Source organism: Carassius gibelio, chromosome A13 (assembly GCF_023724105.1).
Source record: "Carassius gibelio isolate Cgi1373 ecotype wild population from Czech Republic chromosome A13, carGib1.2-hapl.c, whole genome shotgun sequence".
Taxonomy (NCBI): domain Eukaryota; kingdom Metazoa; phylum Chordata; class Actinopteri; order Cypriniformes; family Cyprinidae; genus Carassius; species Carassius gibelio.
Genome location: NC_068383.1, coordinates 8,256,470 through 8,282,322, shown reverse-complemented (window position 1 = coordinate 8,282,322; position 25,853 = coordinate 8,256,470). Strand labels below are relative to the sequence as shown.

Below are 25,853 nucleotides of genomic sequence, written 5' to 3'. Positions count from 1 at the left end.
TGTATATGTATATATATATATATATGTGTGTGTGTGTGTATATATATATATATATATATATATATATATATAATGTGGACAAAATTAGACTCTTTGTGCTTCCTGCCTGAGCATCCTGTTCTCACGGGCACGCGCTTGCTGTCCATTCGCGGGCTTCAATATGATTCCAGTGTGGCGCGCCCACTTTCCTTCTGCGGATTGAATTCACTCTGTTTTTCATTCTCATCTTATACTGTGATAGTCTTTCTCTAAATAGGATGCTTGTAACGTTCATGTACTTTGGAGATCCGTACAAATGTGGAAAACGCGGTGTCTTACAGGCACACATAGGGAATCCATGGTAAGAAAATCATAATTTTTCGGCAGGTGTAACGTTAGAAAGAAAGCCGCAGGGTTATTATGGGCGATTGTGTGTATGGACTGAACGGTGTATAAGAGATTTGTTGGACATTTATTTTAATGATGCATGTGATCTATTGTATGTGTTCTTTCAAAGATGGGGTCTGGATGCATTTTGACACGATTTTATAGTCGGGGCACATTCACCTGCAGTAATATCATTCTCAACTGAGGTGGTTAACAGATAAGAAAAGAAATTCAGATACTGTGCGGATTGTTGCAGGCACGTACTCATCTTAATCTATAGAAATGTGGATGACGGGAACGCGCACGTATTAGATAAGGTACAATAGTCATCTTGATGTTCTGTGTTTTTAAAGAAATTCCAAATTATTTGTGCATCAAGTGATGATAAAGATATCACATAGATTCAAATTAATCCCTCAAATGGTTAAAAAAAAGCCAATAGGCCGTTGTCATAATTTATTATGTACATTGTATTACATATTGTCTGTTACTAATGAATATTATTTATCTGTGTCCTTGCAGCAATCCAGAAATTTGACCATAATCTATGTGCACAATGGGAGTATTAGCTCACTCTTGGGTGACCTAAAGGCAGGATGGGCAACACTTTGAGGCTGTGACCACTTTGCCTCCCCATGTGTACCATGAACAGCACCGCCTGGCCTTTGGACCTGGCTGAGTTTGCGAAACCTCGGGGCTTCAACAGCTCCCAGGGCCAGTCTGCTTCTATGAGCGGCTGGGCATTAATCCACACAGCTACCCTTGCCTCCTGTTCCCTCCTGTTGGTCCTCATCTTTTGTCTCGGTTCTTATGGAAACTTGGTGGTCTTCTTGTCCTTCTTCGACCCGGCGTTCCGCAAGTTCCGCACCAACTTCGACTTCATGATCCTCAACTTATCCTTCTGTGACCTGTTCATTTGCTGCGTCACTGCGCCCATGTTTGCACTGGTTCTCTTTCTGGATGCTGGAGATGCAGGTAGCGGCGTGTCCAAGGGCTTCTGCTTTGCCTTCCACCTCACCAGCTCGGGCTTCATCATTATGTCCCTCGAAACAGTGGCAGTGATTGCCCTGCATCGGCTCCGCATGGTCCTGGGTCAGCAGCCCAACCGCACAGCCTCGTTCCCCTGTACTCTGGCCCTCACTGCATTGTTATGGACCACCAGTTTCACACTGGCGGCGTTGGTCACCTTACGAGCATATCCCAGGAGCTCCGGACCTTGCCTGCCGCACTTTGGTCTTACTGGCAACAAGGCCAAGGTAGTATTGTACGTATACATTGCAGACTTTGCTTTCTGTGTAGGTGTGGTGTCCATCTCATACCTCATGATCGCTCAGGCGTTGAGGAAGAACGCTCAGGTTCGAAAGTGTCCCATCATTACGGTGGACGCGACACGTCCACCTACTCATCCACAGCTAATTGCCACTGGTTTCGAGGGCATGCAATGTACAGTGCAGGTGCCCTCGCTGTACCGCAACCAGACATACAACAAGCTCCAACATGTCCAGACGCACTCCTTTACCCGGAGAACCAACCAGCCCCTCGTGCCCGGGGCTGCCACTGGAGCAACTTGCTGCCAGTTGGTCTCCACAGTTAACCTGGCGACAGCCAAGGATTCAAAGGCTGTGGTCACATGCATAGTGATCGTCATCTCTGTGTTGTTGTGCTGTTTACCGCTAGGTATATCTTTGGCACAGGATATGGTGTCACCGGAAAGCAGTTTTGTCCACTACCAGTTCGAGCTCTGTGGATTCGCCCTCATCTTCCTGAAGTCTGGAATCAACCCGTTTGTGTATTCACGCAACAGCGCGGGTCTGCGTCGCCGTGTGCTCTGCTGCCTCCAGTGGCTGACCTTGAGCTTCCTGTGCTGCAAGCACAAGACACGCCTACACGCTATGGGCAAAGGAAGTCTGGAAGTCAACCGCAACAAGTCCTCGCACCACGAGACCAACTCGGCGTACATGCTGTCGCCGAAGCCTCAGAGGAGGCTGGTGGACCAGGCTTGCGGACCCAGTCACTCCCGGGACAGCATGCCTAGCCCCTGTGCCACTGCTGGACGCAAGCCCAGACCCCCGAGCACATCTACACCCATCAATACGCGCATAGAGCCCTACTACAGTATCTATAACAGCAGTCCATCAGCAGGCCCGAATTCCCCCAACAGCCTGCAGCCGGTCAACTCTCAAACCACAGCCTTTGCCAAAAACTACGTAGCTATGCATTACCACACCCACCAGGAGGTGCTGCAGGACTTCGACAGCACCTCAGCTCATCACATTCCCATCCCCTCAGTCTGAGCTGTAGAACGTCATGCATTTATAATGTTTGCTCGTGATTTGCTAATGGTGTTTTGCTCAAGAGACAATGTGTGAAAATGGGACTAGCTAATTGCCGCTTTCCCCTAAAGTGTTATCAATATTTTCTGGACTGAAGGATGTTCTATTTTTACATTTACATGGCATTTTCATGTAATAGTTTTGAGGCAGATTATGTATTTGTGTAACATCCTACATTTTATATATGAACTGATTAAATGTTTTGCAAGTGTATCCAGACATCTTTCATTTGAGAATTTTTGGTAATATACTGCTATAGTTTGCTTTGTTGATCATGTCTTTTAGGTATTCACATGCCTAAATTAATAAGCTAATGATGGATGTTTTATGTAAGAGCATAAGTTATCTGAACAAAACCTAAGCATGAAGGCACGCTAGCATCACCTAGTACAGGTAAAGTGTTTAGCACAGGCATGTTTATTTCTCCATGAGAAATCTTTTATTTGTTACAATGAATAGCGCTGTGTGAATGATTGTAAATGAAGAAAAACATTTCTGAATTTTTGCTTATATTTTTGCACTGGAAAACAAAGAATTCAGTGATTTTATGCTTAAATCAGGAAAAATATTTGCCAATTTGCCAAAAATTAATTAAAAAGTATTTTTCACATTATTTTCATCAAACCTAGGTCATTTTGCATATCAAGGAAATGTGTCTTGATTTAAGAACATATCAGTATTTGTACTGGAAAACCAGGCAAAAATACTAAGAACAATTTTTTGCAGTGTATTCATTAAGGTAGTGTATGAATCTTCTGAAAAGACTTGAAACATGAAACTCATTTTATTCATCTGAACATGTACAGGCTGAGAAAGAACCAGGAATTAAGGAAATAATCTTTGTCTTGATAAATGTGTTCTTAAGAGTTAAGAGGAGCCCTTCTCTTAACACATTACCGTACAGTAGTGGAAGTGGTTACATTGACGTGAGGGTAATCACAAATTGTGAACATAAATTAATGACCCATGATTGCCAAAAAAATAAAGATGCATACAAGACATGTATTTCCCCTTGCAGTTTGCATTGCACCTTTACTACTTCTATCACTTTTAAAAACAATATAACCATCTCCATATGCACAGTGATGATGGCAAGCACTGAATTACCAGAAGTTATCAAATAAATAATGTATATTTAAAAACAGCTGACCAGCTTGTATAATCAGTTGATTAACAGAACAAATCATTTGATTAGATCTTAAAGTGATTTTCCCACAGCAAACCATTTAAATGTGCCAAAGTATTAAAAAAGCTGACCAAAAATATTCTTCAACAGGTTTGAGATTTCTAAATAAAACATTGAAGATTCAGTCCTAGCTGCATCTCCAGGTTAATAAAAAGTTACATCAAATCTCCTCCTTGTTTAGTCTTCAAACAAGAGAAGGTGCTGTCAGTGAGGGACTTCCTCAAAGGGTGGAGGCCTGAGGTTCAGCAAGTCCATGTTATCACCATGATCTATGGAACTAGACTTTATCAGACCTTTATCTCTCCCTTTGACAGTCATACTGCCTTCCTCTTCTGTATTGTTCATTCTCTGAACCAAAATGTATTCCTCCGTCTAGGCTAGCTAGGGATTGAAAGAAATCCATTTTCATCTGCAGTGTCCAAGATCTTGCATATTATAGGCGACTCAACCTGTGGCAGAATAACCAGGATAAAGGTTATCCACATGAAATGATCACACTTTAGCTTTTCATAAGCCATAACATAAAAACACTATGTGCTCGTCACTGGAACCATCTAATAAGGCTGTATGAAAAAAAAGTCATTTTTTTTTCCACTCACCCCAAGAACATACTGACAGGTCTGAGGTTCCAGCATGTTAACTGTAACAGCATGAGGAGACTCTGACTCCTTACACCTGAGACGGAACAGGTAAGTGTTAGTGACAGCATTCAAGAAACCCCAAAACCTCATAGTGTCAAGAAGTTTGGGTAACTCACTTGAGTTTGACTAGAACCTGTCTCGGTTTCTCAGTTAGGTCAAAGATCTCCATGGCCATAAAAGTGAAATACGACCCTGATGAGGTATCACCAAAACAACATACATGACATTATTAAATGGACTCAATTTCCTACATTTCAAGGTCACTGCTTAGTCTTATTTGAGGTTATCGTAACAGGAGTAGAAGTGCAGTTTTTTTAAGCATATTTTTTTAAATTAATTGTATTCTGAGGCACAATATAAAAGAATGAGATATTTGAGAAATGAACTAATCAAAATTAGAGAACACTCACCAATTTATTAGTGTTAATCTGGCACCTGGTGCTAATTATTCATGGTACCCATATAGTATTCCTGAATGTTGATCTTCTGAGGGAGCAGAGACAAATAAGACCACTGAAATGATTATATTACTTAGAAATATCTCAATATAATCCATCCACATACACATTTTTTAGAAAGTAATACTTTTAATAAGCAAGGATGTATTAAATGGATCAAGTGACACTGAAGACTCACTGAAAATTCAGCTTTGTCATCACAGAAGTAAATATTAAAATAGAAATCAGTTATTTTAAATTGGAACAATATTTCATAATATTATACTGTATTTTTAAACAGCCTTGGGGAGCATAAGAGACCAAAAACATTAACAAATCTTACCAATCCCAGTTTTTGAGTGGTACTGTAGGTATTTTCAATATGATATAAAAATATATAATTATTTGGCAACATACAGTATATCATAAAAAGTGGTTTTACCTGCCCCGTCTCCTTGTCTTCATGGTACTGCCGTACATGCTTCCCGTGGCACACTTTATATGTCCAGTATGACTCGATCTGTTAATAACTAAAAATTTGGCCATGCATAACAACACCTCCTGGTTGCTGGATAAAGATGGCAATAAACATTTGTACTTTTCTTTTTCTGCAGTTGTCATGATGACAGAGTCACCTTTGTACAGGCCTCCTGAAGTTGACTGCAGAAAAAGAGATATTATTACATATTAGTGCATATTTAACTTCTGAAGGAGTAAATAGCTGACAAATCCATGCCAACAGCCAAAGAGAGATAAACCAGACAGTTTTACTTGACATTTGTGTACTTTAATGCTTCATGATACTGTTAGAGAGAATATCAACACCCTACAAGACAACTCAAAACACAACATGACACATCCAGCTGTCCAAGAGAATAAAGAGAGCTCAGTCAGCAAGCTGACAACTAAACAAACACATATGTATTTACAGCTGTCATGCAAAACGTCTGGGTTTATTAGATGTCTTGACTCACCAGGCTGAAGTCTGCCCCGGGCCATTTGATTTTGAAGGGGATCTCCTGCAGAGCCCCCAAGAGCGCTATCGGGACATTAGAGAGAGAGAGAGCTGGAGGAAAAGGGTCAGAAGCCAACTGACTGTTGATATCTTGAATAGATTTGAAACAGGAAACCCATCTTTAATTTGTCATCTTGCCACGTCCATTTCCGGCATCAAATGGAAATTCCCCTGAGCCAATAGCGCGTGGAGGCGCATCAGCCTCTGTTAGTATGGCCATAGAAATATGATACGGACCCTCTTATAAACTGCACCTACTCCCATCTCCCTATTCATTTCCTGACCCGTCACTTCCCTTTGCAATCCCCTGTCCATTCACAGTTGTTGTCAACCGCTTTGAGAGCCTCTGATTGGCCTAATCGTCTCGCCATCCGTCCGTCATCCAGCCACTGATGTGCTCTGCTCATGTCTCCTGCTACTGTCATAACATACACTGTGATATCATATGAATATTTATGTTTTTGCCGATTAAGAAAAAAACCCGTTGTTTAAGATGCTCCATTTGTGCTAAATAATAATATTTTAAGTAAAGCACATCTGTATCCGCAAAAACGTTGTATTGCTTGTTTATAAATGTAGGCCTAATTTTATTTAAAACAGTTCTTAAAGTATTTTTCTCCAATAATTTAATTTACTTTTATTGTCTTGTTTATACACAGGTTATTATATATATATATATAATTTCTATTAAAGCATTTTTCTCCAATAATTAAATGACACAATGGGTAAAAAAGGAAAATCATCACATTATAGTTCTTCACAAGAATATCTCAGAAAAACAATTTGCTGTTCATTACATTATGGCTCAAATAATTGGCATACAAATAATTTTTTTCTCCAAAATATTGATTTTATTTTTAATTATGTTGTATGTTTGTATATTGTAAAATCATCATGTAAACTATTTTGCAAAAAAAAAAAAAAATGCCTTGCTACATACAACCATAAATGTGTAATCACATCTTTCAATTGCGAGCTTTTTAACATGCACTTCATTAAACTATTCCCTGATCTTCAGCTTTCAACTGCTGAGGGGCTCTATCCCATCAGGCTTCAGATAACCTCAGTTACATCAGCCAGGGCATCCTTGGTGTAACCGTCATATTTCTCCAGTGTCCTCATTTAAATCTATAAAACACAAATTGCTCTCAAAGTTGGCAGAGATGAGCATTTTCACCCCCTTTTTCATCCACTATGTTTTTAATTTCGGATGCAACATGTGAAGGGTATTGTGAATTTAACAGCTTGTGCTATTTTCAAAAGCAGCCAATTTAATCTGAATAGTGTATTATTCAGAATAATGCCAGCATGCAAAAATAGATTTCATTTCCCTTCGAGTGAAGAGGTTACTATTTTGTGTGTCATATTTGAATGGCCTTTCCACATGGTTTGTGAATCACTGAATAAATTAAGTATTTTCATGTCATAGCAGGTCTTTTGATGCTGGTGGAGAGCCTCTCTTAATGGCACTAAAGTGGACCTCAATCATAGTTCAATCAGTGGAGGGCAGAATCTGGTCCTTTGTATTATAATTTGATGATCTGGGGGGTTATCATTGTTTCAGAAATATTTGCATAGATAGATTAACTGAATAGTATCAAATAAATGTCCAAGTTGATGGTTCAAAATTTCTGATCACTTACATTAAAATATATTGTTGGAATAAAATTCAACAGTGTCCAAAACAACATTGGAGCCCACTGACTTTTACTGTATGGAAAAAAATACTTCTTACAAAAAATTATTTTGATATCTTCTTTTGAGTCCTTAAGCTTTTCCATCTACCATATGTGTTTCCAATTTGGATGCAACATGTGAAGGGTATTGTGAATCTGTAAGCTGTTCCATCTACTATATATTCTACAGAATTGTTTATTTTGGGGTGAACTATCCCTTTAAGAACAGTGATTTATTCAAAAGACAAAAATGTTGTCATAGACAAATATGATGTATTTCTCAGGGTTGCATCTCTGTACAAATATTTAAGTCAGCATTGTGCCTGAATACAAATTCTGTAGTCAGCTTTTTGTAAGGAACAAAGAAAAGCATGTCAATTCTTTCTCAAATGCAAAGCAAACAAAGGTCGTGAAAAATGTATATCTACTAATATCCTATCAAAGGTTTCTCTCCCCGAGAAAACACGACTTTCTGTTTCTCTCACAGAAAAACAATGAGCTTCTTTACAACATTGTATCAACATTGTATTCTTTTGTCTCTGAAATAAAGCCCAGCCAAGCTCTTCTCATCCAGTAGAAGGCGCAATCGTTCTGAGAATTGGGTTTGTACGCTTCACGTTTAAGGTGATGGTGTCCTATAGTTGCCTGTGTGTTTCTGGCAGTTACGTTCATCTGCCGGTCGATGTGAACACTGTCACTGAACAGTGTGAAGCAGCCTGTGTAAAGAAACCGAAGCAGCGTTGGCTTTGAACAGAGGAAATTACATAATGACCTGCTGAAGTCCCTGCCCACTTTCCAGTTCTCTTCGCGCAGCGTCTTTTTTGCCGGGTGTGGTCTCATATTCCTCCACCCAACGCTGGAATCTCTTCTCAGCCTGTCCTGGCCAACTTAAAACATCCTCCAGATTAATATCTCTCTCATGCGGTCTCTAATCATCTCCATATGATGACACGGATGCTCTACTACTACCACTAACCGCGCCAGGGGAAAAGGTATTTGTGTCTTCTGATGAAAGATAAAGTCCCGTTCTTTGTATGCGATTTAACATGTGCACGAGTTTTGCTCGATGTTTTCCACGGCTGTCTGTTCACTCTTGATGCCCACGATACCAAGGCAAAAATTTAGGTGTAACACAAATGACCAGAAGAGAAAGATGTATCTGCTATTGTAACAAATACACTGTGAACTAACAGATTCTGTACTTTTGACAGTCAGTTACCTGCGGGTGAGTGTGAAGGTTAAACTGATCGTCCAAACAAGGCACACCCTGTAGTGTTAACTTAGTACAGATTAGTCGTTTCTCTCCATGTGTCTGTTTAAGTGAACGAATCGTTTTTGATTATTTCTACAGACCGTCTCATATTTCTAGTTCTCTCGCTTTTGAAGCGACTGTTCTGGATGATTCGTGAACTGACTATGACACAAACCAATAGCTTTCGAGACCGGTTCTGAATGATCCTTTCATTGGTTGAATCTGCTGAACGAACAGTAGTTCCCCTTCAATGGACACAGCATCTCATTCGTACAAGAGAAATCATTTATTTTCTATAATATTGTTTTATTAATTATATACGTTTTTTTATCAAACGGGAGAGATGCTTTCTGAATGCTTATGTTTGGATCAGCTTAGTTTTTTCACGAATTCAGTATTTGATTCTTGCCAGGTTCTTGCACAAGAGTACTTGCGGAAAGAGTCAAATAGGTGGACGACTCTGATTTGAGTAACTGAAATGAATCAAAATCCCTTCGACTAATGCAGATTTTACATTTTATCAACCTAGAAGTAATCTGCTTCAATTCTACACGCATGACTGCAAAAATTTGTTTTACACTATTTGATTTAAAACCATTAAAGTTCACACTTTTTTCCACTAGCACTAGCAGAGAGTGTGTAGACAACATTGCACCCTCAAACTGAATGTGCTTCTGCCAAAACACACAGTGGACACAGCCACACATGTGACACTGTGACATTTCTGTTTCAGCCTTTGCCCTGAGAGACTTTCACGTGTAAGAGCTGACAGCGATGATAGGGACAGGTCTCGTCTCGCTCTGTGCTAGCTATTGGTCTTCTCAGTTCTTTCACAAACACTGCTTTTAAATGAACTATTTACTCATGAAAATAGCGTATGCCACAGAGTAATAAAAGAGCACATTCCTCGCCTGACCTGAAGTGGCTGGGTTGTCTAGCTCTTGATAGAAACAATACCATTCAAAGTTTTAACAACTCACTTGAACGCAATCAAAACTCAGTTAGGGTTGGACTCATTGTCTTAATCCAGTCGCACAGGTTCTTGAGTCAGAATGGACAATCTAACAATCTAAAGTTTTGGGTGAGCTATTCAGGATCACACAAAGAGCCGTAGGAAAATGTGGCAGTTTGTAAAACCACAGTGTATAAAGTTATAATAATTTTTTTGAACTATTAACCATTTTCACAACATTAAAGTTGGTTGATGTGAAAAAGAGGAACGGGGGAAAAAAATAACAACCCTGAACTTTATTCCTCTTTGTTGCAACCATGCTATTTGAATATTGGCTCGGGTAGATTTTCATATTTCAAAAACAGTTTTTTACATGTGCAACATATTTTGCGAGGTGCTTTGCATCTTTATTCATAACAAGTCTTCTGCTTAATATGAAAGTTGTTTATATTTATCTTTTTTTCTCTCTCTCTCTCTCTGCAGAGGATTTAGAGGAAACAGTCAAGACTCCATGATAAGGATGGGAATCCTTCAAGTATTGAAAACCCAGCTGCTGTGTCATCTCATTATCTGTTATGTGTTCCTAGTCAGTGGGTTTATTATCAATCTGCTCCAGCTTTGTACTCTACCACTGTGGCCCATTAACAAGCAGCTCGCACGCAAGATCAACTGCAGATTGGGTTATTCCGTTTCTAGCCGTAAGTCCTGCAAGCTGTCACATATGGGCTCAAATGTTCCAAAGAAAGATACTGAAATAACCAGCCATGATGCAACAAGCTTCCAGTGCTTACTGGGACTGACAAAGAACTACAGCATGTGACAGAATTACATAAAAATAGTAACAAAGTAAAAAGTGGTCAGTAATACGTATCAGTGCTGGAGATCATGATTATCATGTCTCCTGCTGCGTTGTGCCTTGATTGTATTGTAGGATGCACAATACGTACAACCATTATTTCCTGTTTGAAAACCTCAGTGTCTCTCTGAGGGTAACAAAACAGGAAGTTGATATTTCTGAATATTGCAAATTGCTCTATTTACAAACAAAGTTGATGAACTTGTTGGACTACTTCACATTCATGAATATGTAAATGCATTCTGCATTATATAGATCATAATTCAGAATGTATTTTTTGTTGTTGTGGTTTTGTTCAGAATTGGTGGCTTTGTTGGAGTGGTGGTCCGGGACCGAATGCACACTTTACACGGATCCAGAAAGCTATCCTTTCTATGGCAAAGAAAACGCCATTGTTGTCCTCAATCATAACTTTGAGATCGATTTTATGACCGGCTGGACCTTCTGTGAGAGATTTGGGGTTTTAGGGGTAAGATAAAAATACAGTTTCATACCAAAACGTAACATTCCCACACCTTAACATGTGCGTGACTCTTAATTATTTTTAAAGACGCAGTAGTGTCATGATGCAGATTATTTTGTTGTGGTCTCATGCATTTGTTTTTGTCATATCTTGCTTTCAGAGCTCAAAGGTTTTGGCAAAAAAGGAACTTTCCTTTGTTCCTGTGATTGGCTGGATGTGGTACTTCCAGGAAATTGTCTTCTGCAAAAGAAAATGGGAAGAGGATCGCAAGACAGTAGTGCAAAGCCTGCGCAACCTTCATGATTACCCAGAAAACTTTTGGGTATATTTGTGAAATCTCATTGCACATTGTACTCTGGTGATTTTACTTGATTTCAGAATTCTCTTTTCCTTCATCTTAGAAAAACAATTACTTAAAGGAATAGTTAACCTGTTCACCCAAAAATAAAAAAATAAAATGTTCCCCAGCCCAAATGCTGTTATATTTTCTGTGGAACATAATAGCAGAATTTCTGAAAAATATTCAGGCAGCCCTTTCCAAGTGATGACAGTAGGTCATTGCTCCAAATGAGCACCATGAATGTAATCCATCTGACTATTAACAAGTCAGTTTTTGGGTAAACTGTTCCCTTAACAAATAAACTATATCCTATATTTTACTAAGCTTTTCTGCCCCCCTGGTGTGGTTGATGTTAATTTTTATGATTTGTCTGTAGTTCCTGTTGCACTGTGAAGGCACACGTTTCACAGAAAAGAAGCACAAGATTAGTATGGAGGTGGCAGAGAAGAAAGGTCTCCCCAAACTCAAGTACCACCTTCTACCTCGGACCAAGGGCTTTTGTGTCACGGCCCAGAACCTCAGGGGAACGGGTGAGAGCTTCTTGGCCTTTAAGTAATGATACGGTCAATGCTTTCGTTGATCTTCCAGTGAGTTCAGGCAAATCACTCTCTTGACGTCTTTAAAATTGAATACTTAAAAGTGAAAGATGATGTATTTTTGGCCAATGTAGCCTCCAAGAATTTGTCTCGCTGACTTGGTTTGTGTCTCCTCTGTAGTTACTGCTGTGTACGATTCTACACTTAATTTCAGAAACAACGAAATGCCAACTTTACTAGGAGTGCTCAACGGGAAAAAATACCATGCTGATTTATATGTGAGGTAAGAATGAAAGAGAAATCTTCTTCACATTGCCCTTTGTCAATATTTAACAGCCTGTTGTATATTAAATGCTCTGTGATAATATCTCCTGCTATAACAAAGGTCAACATGTAGTCTCCATAATGTTTTAGTTTAATGGCTTCCTAAATGAATGCGTTGTCAGCTGCAAGATCAAGATAAAACTTCATGGATTTCCTTGTGTTTGTTAGGCGGATTCCTCTGGACACAATCCCAGATAATGAGACTGAATGCGCGGCCTGGCTTCACAAACTCTATCAGGAAAAAGTAAGTGCACTACCAGCCTTAAATGGAGGTGTTTTTGTGTATAGCATTATAGCATGTATTAATATTTTGAATTGGCTGTTATATTGTCACATGATCTGGTCATGTTATTACTCTTAGTATTTTTTTTTCTTTTAGTTTTAGTAGTTCTTCCACTGGTGCTGGCATTACCATTTAAGTTCGTATTAGTACATCAATAGGTGGACAAACATGGGCATTAAGTAATTTTGTTGTGCTAACTCACACAGGATAAATTCCAAGAGCATTACAGACAGACAGGACGTTTTCCGGGTCCCATTACAAGTCCTCCGCGCCGACCTTGGGCCCTGCTGAACTGGCTCTTCTGGGTCTGTTTGCTGGTCTACCCTCTCTGCATGTTACTGCTCCAAATGCTGCTATCAGGATCCACCTTCACTGTCATCTGTACATGTGTCTTCTGTCTAGCAGGTACTTGGGATAAGGACAAGGGCATGGGGTGGTTATTTCTTATTGAATTATAATGTTAGCTGGTGTAACAAATAGCAGAATAATAAGATTGCAGCAGATGATTTTTAGCCAATCTTTGTTTGTCGTCAAGCTACAAAGGAATTATATACTGCTGCTATTTCCCCCCAATCTGTTTCAAAAAATATAAAGGAGGCCAATTAGGTGCTATAGCTGTAAGTATATCAACCCCTTCTATCTGGATTTACTGCATGCTGGTCAATTCATAAGCGCATGAATGAATGACACATTTGAATGAACTGACAGTGCCTTTGAATATCATAGCATGTGAGAACAGGCTTAAAGATTCATTTTAGATGTAAAAGTTTCATCTAAACGCTAAATGCACACAAAAGAAACCTGATTCAGATATACTAGAAGACCTCTTGCATCTAATAGATATTGTTTAAATAAATCTTCCATTTCAGTCTTTCACTTTTTCTTTACTTACTACAGGGTTCCCACACCTGTTGACCAAGGAATTTCAACGACTTATGAGAACTCTGAAAAACTATTTTTGAAAATGAATTTATAGAGAGCCAAGCATAGCATTCACAAACTTCCATGACTTTTCCAAGCTTCAGAAGTTAAAAATTCCCTGATATTTCTAGGTTTTCCATGTCCGTGGGAATCCTGTTTAATTTTTTTATGATCTAATGCAGTGGTTCTCACGTCTTTTAGATTCTTAACACTCCCATTGTCCAACACAATATAAAGGCTATTTTCATTATTTCTGCTGTAATTATGACAGATCCTGTTTACATACTTGATTTAAGTTTCAGGAACTGTATTTTCTTAAAAACAATTAGTTATTGAGAGAGGGAAATTATATTTGATAATTTAACAGTTTACACTGAGTTTAGATCTATGTGCTTTTCAGAATTTTAGCTTAAAGAGATAATTTGATTGTTTTTAATAATGAAATCTGCTTTCAACCGCCCAGTCAACTCCCCTTCATGAGAACCACTGATCTGATGAATGATTATATGAATCGGAGTGCTTGTAGCCCTAGTTTAGTTATGAAGCATGCTAATGTGACTGGCTGTTGTGCTGTGACTGACACTTTTTTTGCTTTTATTTTCAGTGTCCGTTGGTATCCGCTGGATGATTGGACAGACCGAGATCGACAAGGGTTCGAACTACGGGAATAAAGAGATGCAAATAAACAATAACTGAGACATCCACCAGTGCAAAACGATCATGCTACTTTACAGTCACGAGGGCATTTTCACAACGGGAACTGCCATTAGCCAAGTCCAACCGCCGTCATAAGTGAAATTTGAGGAAGTCGCCAAATGCTGTTTTCAGCAAGAGTTGTTTGAATAATTTAAAATGCTTCTCCGTTTTGATTTACATCGTTTTTAGGCTTTTATTTTTTAAAGAGACAAGTAGGCCATTTAAAAAAAAACTGTCCATTTATTCAGATTCTTTTTTTAAATATTGCAAACACTGTTGGAGGAGCAGAGAACCAGCAGTTGATGCCCGTGTAAGAGCATGTTCGTCCACCCATCCGAGTGCAGCAGCAGCAGAAAGGCAGAGTCAGACTGGCCTCTTCCCTCTCATTGGTTGATTATGCTCTTATACACCCAGATGGTAAAGGCACGCCATTGGCCAGCACAATGTTGAGCCAACGCGGCACAACTACCTATAAGGCTTAAATATGACTTGTTAACAGTGGGCTCTGCAGCAAGGCAAACAAAATACCATTTTAACAAAAATAAAATTAAAACCTTCTCTGAGACTTTCAGCCCCAGGTTTGTATGCTTTCTTCAGTGAACCCTCATTGAAATTGTACATACAGTCAGTCAATGTCAAACTCCCTCCATCTCCCATTCTCTGAAGCTTTGTGCAGAGAACATCCCTTGAATTAATGTATTGTCTCCTAACGTATTCCCTGTGACTCGATCACCAACAGAGTGGCTATTAAACTTCAGCTTTACAATATACTTTATACACAGAAAAACCCTAACCCTATTCTTACAGTATGTACATAACACACTTGTCCGAACATTTCCATCCCATTTGCTCATGTTACTGTACATATAAGACTTTCCCCGCTTTTAACGTCGCAAGGGGCTCGTGTCAAGCCGAGCGTGTCTCTTTTTCCTTCGTCATCCCTCATGCCGTGTGAAGTAGTGCTAGCATTTATGTAAACATTAAGAGAATACACGTCTTTCCACGTCACTCTTCATCTGTGCAGACCTGCAATTGAAAAGACATGAGATTGACGTGTTAGTGCCATTTCCATCAGCCAATCAGGTGACAGCATGTGATATTTGTTACCTATACCGAAATTAAAGTTTTCATTTATCCCAAAAAACTAAATTTAAGTTTATTTAATAATTTGAGATTATTACGGTGCATCACTAACAATAATCAACTCGCATGTAAAATTATAATTAAAGAAAGTTTTTATATCAGCTTTTTAATCTTTAGTTATATAACAGTTTCTACTTCAAAGTATCCGAGCACAAAGCTTACTGAGATTATTGGATGGTAGGCGCATTACAAATAATATTTTTAAGTTTCAACTGAGAGATTATTAAAATTAATTTCTGTTAAAAATGTAAAATCAATATTGTAAACCCAGCCGTACTGTCCAAAAAGTTTATTAATGATTTAGGCCTTCCGATATTCAAATATTTCTATTTGGCAAATTTTAGAGCATCACTAAAAGAAGTCATTGCTGTAGAGCTCAAAGTGAGAATTGATTTGTGTAAGGATGTGTTTTCATGTGTGTAACATGTTGGTGGATGTACTACAATTGCTGGTTGGATCCAATTTGGGTAACAGATTGGAAATTTGTCCTCATCTCCATCGTATGTGTGACCCCTATGAATTAGCTGAAGGAAATAACTAGCTGTATGGGTGAGAGGGAGTTCATACTTTGACAAATGGGTGGTCCAACAGAGCGCTGGCGGTCCAGCGCCGCTTCGGTTCACTCTCCAGGCAGTGATCCAGGAAGTCCTTCCCCTCTGTGCTCAGCTTTTCAGGAATGGGTGGCTTGTGGCCCATTCCCACTTTATACATGATCTGGAAGTTATGCTCATATTCGTGCCAAGGTCTCTGAATTAAGCAAACAGTATGGAACACAAGTTACTTGCAGTGGCATGAGGTTTGTTGATATTTTTAAAAATAAAAATGGTACTACAAGACAAATAAACTTTAAAACTGGTGAATATCCAAATCGTTTTGTTGTAATTGTTGGAAATTTGGTTATTTACGCATCAGAAAACCCTACCCAGCCGAACCATTTTGGTTGTTTAGTCATGTGTAGACAAGCCCAGAAAATTCCTTTTGATGTGGTGTTGAATGAACGCAGTGCGGATATGTTTTCACTACAGTACGCTATTTTCAAACCAGTTTGTGAATAGCTTGCACATGGGTAATTAAAGAATTAGACCAAACTCAGGCACATAAGACCAGGTTTTACCTTTCCAGTGACCATTTCTATGAGAACACAACCAAGGCTCCAGATATCAGCAGCACGACCATGACCTTCACCCTTTGCTCTAGTGATGACCTCAGGAGCCATGTATGCTAGAAATGAGAAAGAAAACAATGCTTTTAGTGATAATCATCACAATGCTATATTTTTATTATTAGCTTTTATTTTTACAGTTTAAGTTGTAGTCATTTAATGTGCTTTTGTATTTTTTCGTATTTATTCATCTTTATTTCAGTTGTAGTTTTAGTAATTATAGTACTTAATCTTTTATTTCTGTTAGTTGCCAAGGTATTTCTAGTTGTTGTTTGCCTTTGGGTTTTTCATCTAATATTAATATTTGAGCTCAATTTCACTTAAAACATATTTGGTAACACTTAGAATAATGGTCCACTAGTTAATGTTATTTAACTACTTTAACATAATCTAAGCAAGAACAATCCTTCTACAGCATTTATGCATTATTCAAATCAAAAGTTGTGCTTGTTAACATTAGTTAATGCACTGTGAATTAGTATGAACTAACAATGAATAACTGGATTTTCATTAACTAACGTTAACAAAGATTAATAAGTACAGTAATAGTTTATTGTTCATTGTTTGTTCATGTTTATTAATAAATTAATGGACCATTATTCTAAAGTGTTACCAAATATTTTTATTAGATTTAGTTAATAGTAACACTGATGCTAGAAGCTATATTTAACATTGAAATGTTATTATATATTTGAAAATATAAAAGGTTATATTTTAAACTAAAGCTACCCTTTTTTTTAAACATTTTTGATATTTATCAGTATTGGTGATTAACAAAAAAAAATGCATTATTGCTCTCAGTATCCCTTTATTCGCTTCCTGTCCTAGCTTTTACTATTTTGAACGATGTGTAACTGGCACTTTATTGCCATCCTACATTTGCCGTATTCCTGCCGACACTTTGGATAAAAGTGTCTGCCATATGAATAAATGTAAATATAAATTTATTTTTACAGCGATTCATTTTTGACAGCACTGGTGATAAGAAAACGTTAAAAAAAAGTGCTTAAAATAAAGGTCTAGACCTCCAGCGTGCATCCAGAGTTTTTTGAGATCTACAGTAATGACAGTATTTCGGTATGCAATTTGTCACTTTAGGACACATCACCATACCATTCAAACGGTTTGACATGCCCTCTGGTGTCTAAACTTGGGAACTTCAACATTAAGTCTCTCACCTGCTGTTCCCAGTGTGCTGTTCACCTCTCCAGGCATCGTCTGAGCATTGTTCTTCAGCTTCACCGAGCAGCCGAAGTCCCCTAGCTTTATCAAGCCCGACGACGTGAGAAAGATATTGGCTCCTAGGAAATAAAAGAACAACAATAAATAGTGATGCAACAAAATAATAATTAGCTAGACATTGCATTAACTGTATCCCAGAATGGCATTTTTCATTTTGATGACGAAAAAAGGAAATGAGGAAAGGAAATCTTGGTGCAAGTCAAGCTAGAAATAAACACCTTTAATGTCACGGTGGACAATGCCGTGTTCATGGAGCACATTGATCGCCGTCGTGATCTGCTTGCTGTAGAGGCGGATGACGTGTTCCTGCAGACCCAGTCTAGACACTTCCTCCAGGGTCCCTTCATCACAGTACTCCATAAAGATATACATCTCTTCCTGCAAGAGCCAATCAGAAACAATGAAGAATAAAAGGACAGAAAACTTCAGCAGACCTTGACAGAACAAAAACACTTTTTTTACCCTGTGCAACTCCACACCAAAGTAGCGGACAAGATTGGGATGTTTGATTCCTTCAAAGATCTTCAGCTCATCGGCCGTTTCCTTTATGGTTTTGTGATCATTGGGCTGAAAGCGAATCTGGAAGCAAATTCAGTTACAGTTAATCAAGTTAACATAGTTATACATGTATAAATGAAATAATATATTAATATTTAAAAAATCAATATTAAAAAAATAATTAATAACAGACTCGGGCACATACCTCCTTCATGGCCATCAGTTCACCAGTGTCTACATTGATGCATGTGTAAACCTTTCCATACTGCCCTTCGCCTGTCAACGAAAGAAAACATTTAAATGGAACAAGAAAAACCTCTGCTATGTAATGTAAGCATACCTTTGACCACTGACCTATCTTGTTGCCTCTCTGCCATTTGAATGTGACCTTGCGCAGACCCACATGCATGACGTTGTCATAGGACTTGGGCGTGTTGCACACCTGTCCGATGATGTTTCGCCGTCTCATGAGCACATAGTGCTTGTCATCAAAGATGCGTATAGAGCGCCGGACAGCCTCCATAGGGCTCTGACGCGCTGCAGTGTCTGGAGGACAATCAGCACAGGGGTTGATATACATTATATTTAAATAGATTTCAAAATGTCATTTCTTCCCGTGATGGCAAAGCTGAATTTTTAATCAGCCATTACTCAAGTCTTTAATGTCAAATTACATTTCAGAAATCATTCTAATATGTTGATTTGATGCTCAAGAAACATTTATTATTATTATTATTATCATCAATAATGAAAATAGTTGTGATGCTTTGTGTAAAACGTGATCCATGTAACAATGTAACATTCTTTACTGTCACATTTGATCAATTTAATGCATCCTTGCTAAATAAAATTAATAAAAATACGTATCTACCCCAAAAATCTGACTGACCTGAAAATCAGTACTGTAGTATTAATGACAGATTTACAGTATTTATCCTTGCACTAAACATTATAAATCTATAATGACAGCTGGTTGAACTTCCATGGGTTGAATCACCATTTTAAGCCATTTCAGAGCAAATACAGCACATAAATAAAGATCAAATACTGTATATAGAACTTTGCCAGAAGCTGTGAAAAATATAGATGCGTATTTTTGTCTATTTTGCACAGCTGTACTTTCATCCGTCATCTTGCATGGCATGCTTGACTTACGATGTTTCTCTTTGCACATGTACAGTATTATGTGAAGCATTCGTAAAGGCTGTGTTTTTTAGTTTACATATACGTAAACATTTATATATAGCATATTTATAGTCAAAATCTGTCAGTTGTGTATAGATTTATACTGTTTTATTTAATTGTTGTATGTCTGTATTTATGTAGCACCGTGGTCCTGTGAGGCACAACATTTTGTCCACACATGTAGCGGAATGACAATAAAACTTGACTTGACTTGAACTCATCATCCTAATTTATTTTCTTTGGTGTACCTTTCAACTGGCTAATGAAGTTGCGGAGCTCCCAGCTGCGGCGGGCGGTAATGCTGGGGTCTGCTTTAGGATACGAGGGCTCTGGAAATACAAGAGAAAACTCAAGAGAATATGTTGAAGAAAAATAAGATTTCTTACACAAAGACAAACAATGCAACAGTACCTTCTCTGTCTTCTGTCGGGCTGGAGTGGCGACTGAGGGATTTAAACTGTAGCTCCGCCGCCACAGATGACAGACGGTCGTTCTCATGTACACTAGACACCCTGTGCGGCAGAAAAGAGTCTAAAGTTACATAAGGTCACCATCTTCCTTCAGACAGAAACGGGTTGAGACACATCGCATGCAATGAGTAAAATGAAGCGTTAGATATGACAAGCATGCTTTAGTCTTATCACACCACATAACGCAGAAGGGAAAGCCAGCTCTGTTTAATAAGCAATAGAAGCATTAAGCTCTTTCAAACCTTATACAACAACCTCTGCTTCAGATTTAAACATGAAAAGGTTATGCTAACTACTCTTCAAGCTACCAATGTTGCTTGACAGCATATATAGTTTTGAGTGTATGTTTTGAGAGTTGGACAAAACGTTTCAAATATATCTGAGTACTGATTGGGATCATGCATTTTCAACAACTGCTGGCAGAGGTAGAGGTAAGGTGATCCTTAAACAGCATTTCGTGATCTTTATGGAGATGGATCAATGTGTAATTTTGATTCAGGGATTTCCCAGGTGGCAGCGGGACAGGGTGTTTAAGCTAGTGATGCATGCTAATGCATGCCTCAACAAAGGCTATTAATATAGAAGCACTGGACACTGTGAAAGTTGCAAAGATCACGGTTCCCCAAACACATTTATCATTCAGCAAATCATCTGCTAAGGGCTCATACAGTATTGAAGTGCACAGAAACGTGGAACCAAGACAATTAATGTGGGCTGATAATATATATTCAAACTAGCTGGCAGGGAGTAGGAGCACTACATCACTTTCATGTACAGAACAAATGTGTTACAATTAAAGAGCTCATATCATCTTTTTCATTATTATTTTACTTATCTTTTTTTATGTTCACTTCTGTTTTTTATATACCGTATTTACCGGACTATAAGTCACACTTTTTTTCATAGTTTGGCTGGTCCTGCGACTTATAGTCAGGTGCGACTTATTTATAAAATTAATTTGACATGAACCAAGAAAAATTAACTAAGAGACATGAATCAATAGAAAACATTACGGTCTACAGCCGCGAGAGGGCGCTCTATGCTGCTCAGTGCTCCTGTAGTCTACACTGAGAAACAGAGCGCCCTCTCGTGGCTGTAGACTGTAATGTTTTCTCTTGGTTCTTGGTTCTAAATAAATGCAACTTATAGTCCAGGGCGACTTGTATATGTTTTTTCCCTCATCATGACGTATTTTTGGACTGATGCGACTTATACTCAGGTGCGACTTATAGTCCGAAAAATACGGTAATAATTCAGTCTTTAATAATTTTTACATTACCTACGGTTTCATTGTGTTTTATTTTGATTGTGCCCCTTAATCCAGTAATGATGTAAAACATTCTTTACATTGTGAAATAATTACAAATAAGTCTAAAGTAACTAATAAAGTAAACTTTATTTTTAATACTGGGATCCTATTATATCCTATAGTATCCGTATATATTATTATAGTTTTGATTTAATATTTAATATTTTTTGTTTTCATTTTAATTTTAGTTCAAGTTTTAGTCATTTTGTAGTGTTTGCTATTTTTAGTAGTTTTTCGATGTCTGTATAGTATTTTTTTTATATAAAAAAAATAATTTGTATTTGTAATTCAAGTTAACCTAAATTAAAATGATAAATTTTGTCAATGCTTGGTATTTCAAGCAATTTTTTATTATAATTACCCTGCTACATAACTGCACAAGGTTAAGTGAATATTCCCACATTCGCAAAACAAGCGTTACTCTTATTGTCAGTTCCTCTATTTTTTTTTTTTTTTATAATCTATGATATGCACCACTAATTATTCCAATTATCCAATGGATATTGTTAACACTTAAAATGAATCACTTTAAATGAATCATTTTAACATTTTGGCTTTCTGATTTCAGAAATCCAAAAACGGAGTTATTTTTGCAGTTTGGTTTCAAAAGTATGTATTTTTGTACTGAGCTGTTGTTATAAAGGTTGTGACAGCATGTTTTTTACAATGCCTCTCAGAAGTTCAAGGAAATTTGATTCCTGATAATATTACCCCTTTCATTTCACAACATCCTGTGTAAAAACAGCATTACTCAGAAAATGCATGCTATTCTCGTGGACTTGGGTGAGAAAACAGAACATTTTACAGAAAGAGCAACCTGTTCCACTTTTTTTCCGGTACCCATAATCCTGTTGTTGACATAAAACATTCATAAGAAATTTTCTCAGATTTTTGCCTATTCACTCATGAACCCCAAAATCCACGAGAGATGCTGTTATAACAAGGACGCAATGCTTAGGATGTTGAAAATGTTGCAGAGCTCCATCTGGGGTTGAAAACGGGCAATCCTGACTACCTGGTGTCATTGGGCACACCGCCGGAGGGTTTGGTGGCGTGGCCGTGCTCCCCTGGGGGTAATGGAGGGGTGGGGCGGGGACCTGAGGGACACAACTGGGTACGCAGATCACACGGGAGACTCCGAGAGCTGTGGTGGAAAAACAGACTGATGGCCTCAGCATTCTGCTTTGGATGATGTGTGCATGTGTGAATGTGTTTAATATTAAATAAAGGCAGAGCTTTACACACGTTCATATGTCAGCATTAAAACACAAAACACAACACGCACCCATATGAAGCTCCATGATGCAGCACAGATAGTGGTTAAAGCATTAATATAAACTACAGCATTAAAAGCAGCGTGACTCATTTAATGAAACCCTCCTCCAGTTTAAACGGAACACAAGGGCATGCATAGGAAGTACATATACACAAGCATTATCAATGCCACTAGATGTGCTACTGGTGAAGACCCAGGACATGACCTACCTGAAGGCCTCAGCATGAGATGGAGGGATGAAGAGGCATGGGTTTGCAGGGTCGCTGTGGCAACGGGGGACTTTGACAGGTCGAGGGCTGTTTCGTGGGGCTGATGGAAGATCAGATGCCATTAGTGTTGTCACAGTACCAAAATTTCAGTATTCGGTACAGATACCATTGAAAATCCACGGTTCTCGGTACCAAAGCAAAACACAAAAATATTCTAATTAAATAAAAACACATTTTATAACTAAAAAATTAAACCAATGCCCTTCTTTGAACTTATTTACAATTGTGTTTAAAGTTTTTCTACAAGTAATATAATTATGAAAAACAGTAAACAAATTTCAGCCAAATTTAATTTGTCTTATAATCTACGAAATTTAAACACATTTCATTTTTTGTTAAATAAAGGGGATTTGCTATTAAAATTTAAACATGGAAGAAATATTGTGGGATTTATTTATTTAAAAAATAAAGTTTATTAATTTTTTCAACAGTAGTAGCAGTATCACATACATTCTACTAAATAATAGTAATATTTCTAGCACAATGTCTTTATGTAAAAATTTTCTTTTATTTTGATGGGCTACTTTTATTTTGACACTGGTTTTACTCAAATGAAACTGTAAAATGCTTCCTGCTTCGCGGAAATCATAGCGCTTGTATGTGTCAAGAACCGGGTTGAGTGGGTACTCCGTACCACCCAAGGGGCAAGGAACTCTACCGGAAGTTGAAGTCGGGTGGGGGCTGCCATCTTTTAGCAGAACTTCACTTGCGTTAGCATTCCCATTGACTCCCATTCATTTTGGCGTCACTTTGACAGCGAATAACTTTACATCTGAGCCGTTTAAAGACTCTGTTTGTCCATTATTTATTTCTAAAGATACACGACAATGTATAAAGGGCTCCATTACCTTCTATGTTACATTATGGCCCCGTATAAACAGTTTTTGTAAAAAATAGGCTAACGATTGCGTCATAACCACTCGGCTCTCTGTCGCATTACCGTACAGACAGGAGGAGAAGCTCGCAGGCAATTAACTTAATATGGCGTACTGGCGTTACATTTTAAAATACTATACAAAATAATTAATCAGAATACTTCCTCCTGCTCACTCACGACAAAGAACTCCCCGCTCAAGCTCGCCGTCTCTGCAAGATTAACGATGGCAGTTTGCACGCACAGCCACTTAGAAGATTTACATCTGGCAGACAGGTTGCTGACGTCGTCAAGCTTTGTTTGAGTCTGCGCGTCAGAAACGGAAGTGCTAAAAAACGCTAAAACTGGGCTTCATTTGTCTCAATTGAGTTCCAATGGGGTCGCTGTGTCCATTTCTTTTACTGTCTATGGTACCACCGGTACTTAAAGAAACCTGTTACCATGACATTTTAATTTTTTTAGTACCGACTTGGTACTGAAGAACCGGGTCTTTTGACAACACTAGATGCCATTATCGATTTACTGCTAAACTGTTACAAATTGCCTTAATTTTTTTTTTTGTGTGAATAAATAAAAATTCTTTTTTTTTTTTTTTATGTTTAAAATTAATGTTTAAAATTATCTTAAAACACCACAGAGGAAAAGAACACTTACCAAAATAGATACTACTGACTGGACTGTGCGGTTTGCCAATAACATGCCCAATACATTCATTCATCAGCGCTTGCAGACTCTGCAGGACACAAGATTAACAACTATAAACTCAATTGCAATCCAAAACGCATATTAAAACAACAGTGTATGGGAAATCTCACCAGAAAGTCATCTTCTGGCAAGGCTGATATAAACGCAGCCTCAATTGCTTGAAGAAAATCAAAGCCTTGCGTCGCCCACCTAGAGATCAAATAAAAATGTAACCTCAAATAGCATTTATTGATAGAGAAGCTGGAAACATTTTCTTTTAACATTAGAATCTCTGTGGGATGAAGCACTGGCTCTGCTCCAAAACCTAGTGAGCTTCCTATAGAGACAGCATGTTTAGGCAACACAGACACGCTCCCAAAGTGAAGGCTGCTCCAAATTGTAGGAATAATGCAGGGTCCTCAGAAAACTTTTTTAGCACTGTATGTATCCTTTACAGAAAATGCAAAAACTTATGTACTATATTTTCTATGCTTATTAGAACACTGTTCTGTATCAGAACAAACTCGGTTTTAATTAACCGAGAGGTAATAACACTAGTTTTATGCCAGAAGTATGAGTATGAGTGGCACATTCCAAACCATTGACTTTTAATGTTTTGAAGTTAAGATGCCTTAGAAGGCAGCTGTCTTTGTAGGAAGTACACTGCATAAGACCCTATTTGTTATTATAACAGAGCCTGCTTACCTTGGACGAGTGCCTCTTCCACTTTCACACTTTGTGAGGACAAAGTTCATCCACTTGCGGGCAAAAGCGATGTAGCGCTCCCCTATCCGCCGCCTGAACTCTCCAGACATCAGCCGCACAACCTCTTTATGGTACTGCAGGAAAACAAAAACAGAAATTGCGATCATCTTTTCTTCCCTATGGTGAAGTATACAAAGAAATGGCCAACAAATATACAATGGAACTTGATTTGTCCACAGGGAATTGATTGGATCAGTTGGATTGTTGCTAATTCCTCATTTTAAGCAGACTTTAATGTGCTGTGCAGCAATCATATACACAGAACCCCAATAGTTTCGTACCTCAAAAGCAAAGTTGTAGCCCTGGATCATGGCCTCTCTGTAATACTGCTGCAGTGTGGCTTTCTCCGTCTCCTCCACCTCAGCCTCAAACTCTGACGTGAACATATAATCCACACGGTCGATCGCGGTGTTGATTTTGATGCACAGCTGGAGAGCCTCATTCTGAAAGCACAGAAAATTTTCTTTAAAAGAGCAACACAAACCAAAATTGCTTTGCAAACATCCTATTTGCTGATGCACTGTTATGGGTGTTCATATCATCATGTAATGTAACTACTCCATATGTCTATGGAGCAAAACCGAAAGTCTCTACGCTCCTCAAGCCTGGGTTTTCCAAGTGTATGTGTATGAAAGCGCATGTACTCCATTACTTCATTTGTTTACTAGATCAGTATTAAGTGACACAGATTGAAACCCC

The 25,853-nt window shown here is 38.3% G+C and overlaps 3 protein-coding genes and 1 long non-coding RNA gene across 7 annotated transcripts in view; 2 read left to right on the top strand and 2 right to left on the bottom strand.

The window, feature by feature from the left end:
* The first annotated feature begins 139 nt into the window (after nucleotides 1–139).
* Nucleotides 140–2,912, top strand: LOC128026163 (probable G-protein coupled receptor 75). Its single transcript, XM_052612970.1, has 2 exons — nucleotides 140–340; nucleotides 889–2,912. Exon 2 carries the CDS (start codon nucleotides 1,002–1,004, stop codon nucleotides 2,658–2,660), a length of 1,659 nt encoding a protein of 552 aa, XP_052468930.1. The 5' UTR covers nucleotides 140–340; nucleotides 889–1,001; the 3' UTR covers nucleotides 2,661–2,912.
* A 552-nt stretch (nucleotides 2,913–3,464) lies between these two features.
* Nucleotides 3,465–6,276, bottom strand: LOC128026164 (uncharacterized). 2 transcript variants are annotated; one of them, XR_008186362.1, is made up of 6 exons: nucleotides 5,938–6,276; nucleotides 5,406–5,623; nucleotides 4,937–5,009; nucleotides 4,643–4,718; nucleotides 4,485–4,560; nucleotides 3,465–4,334 (listed from the first exon to the last, which is right to left on the bottom strand). It is a non-coding gene; the product is annotated as an uncharacterized LOC128026164 (long non-coding RNA). The 2 variants fall into 2 exon arrangements; XR_008186361.1 differs by having other exon boundaries at nucleotides 4,937–5,012; nucleotides 5,938–6,275.
* A 2,050-nt stretch (nucleotides 6,277–8,326) lies between these two features.
* Nucleotides 8,327–16,288, top strand: LOC128026048 (1-acyl-sn-glycerol-3-phosphate acyltransferase delta-like). The gene is made up of 9 exons (XM_052612761.1): nucleotides 8,327–8,646; nucleotides 10,342–10,556; nucleotides 11,014–11,183; nucleotides 11,338–11,499; nucleotides 11,894–12,047; nucleotides 12,234–12,336; nucleotides 12,546–12,621; nucleotides 12,867–13,065; nucleotides 14,186–16,288. The coding sequence occupies exons 2-9, from the start codon at nucleotides 10,370–10,372 to the stop codon at nucleotides 14,275–14,277; spliced, it is 1,143 nt and encodes a 380-aa protein (XP_052468721.1). The 5' UTR covers nucleotides 8,327–8,646; nucleotides 10,342–10,369; the 3' UTR covers nucleotides 14,278–16,288.
* Nucleotides 14,498–25,853, bottom strand: part of LOC128026046 (mitogen-activated protein kinase kinase kinase 4) — a 28,113-nt gene continuing 16,757 nt past the window's right edge. For 2 of the 3 annotated variants that reach the window (XM_052612758.1, XM_052612760.1), the window contains exons 12-27: nucleotides 25,436–25,597; nucleotides 25,095–25,228; nucleotides 24,521–24,599; nucleotides 24,360–24,438; nucleotides 22,772–22,871; nucleotides 22,302–22,430; nucleotides 19,919–20,019; nucleotides 19,756–19,836; nucleotides 18,677–18,868; nucleotides 18,528–18,598; nucleotides 18,287–18,403; nucleotides 18,043–18,202; nucleotides 17,761–17,883; nucleotides 16,535–16,641; nucleotides 15,988–16,167; nucleotides 14,498–15,303 (exon numbers count right to left, since the gene is read on the bottom strand). In XM_052612758.1, coding sequence (XP_052468718.1) covers nucleotides 15,283–15,303; nucleotides 15,988–16,167; nucleotides 16,535–16,641; nucleotides 17,761–17,883; nucleotides 18,043–18,202; nucleotides 18,287–18,403; nucleotides 18,528–18,598; nucleotides 18,677–18,868; nucleotides 19,756–19,836; nucleotides 19,919–20,019; nucleotides 22,302–22,430; nucleotides 22,772–22,871; nucleotides 24,360–24,438; nucleotides 24,521–24,599; nucleotides 25,095–25,228; nucleotides 25,436–25,597 — 1,836 coding nt within the window. In that variant the 3' untranslated portion in view covers nucleotides 14,498–15,282. The remainder of the gene's footprint in view (nucleotides 15,304–15,987; nucleotides 16,168–16,534; nucleotides 16,642–17,760; nucleotides 17,884–18,042; nucleotides 18,203–18,286; nucleotides 18,404–18,527; nucleotides 18,599–18,676; nucleotides 18,869–19,755; nucleotides 19,837–19,918; nucleotides 20,020–22,301; nucleotides 22,431–22,771; nucleotides 22,872–24,359; nucleotides 24,439–24,520; nucleotides 24,600–25,094; nucleotides 25,229–25,435; nucleotides 25,598–25,853) is intronic. The other variant, XM_052612759.1, reaches the window with a different exon arrangement.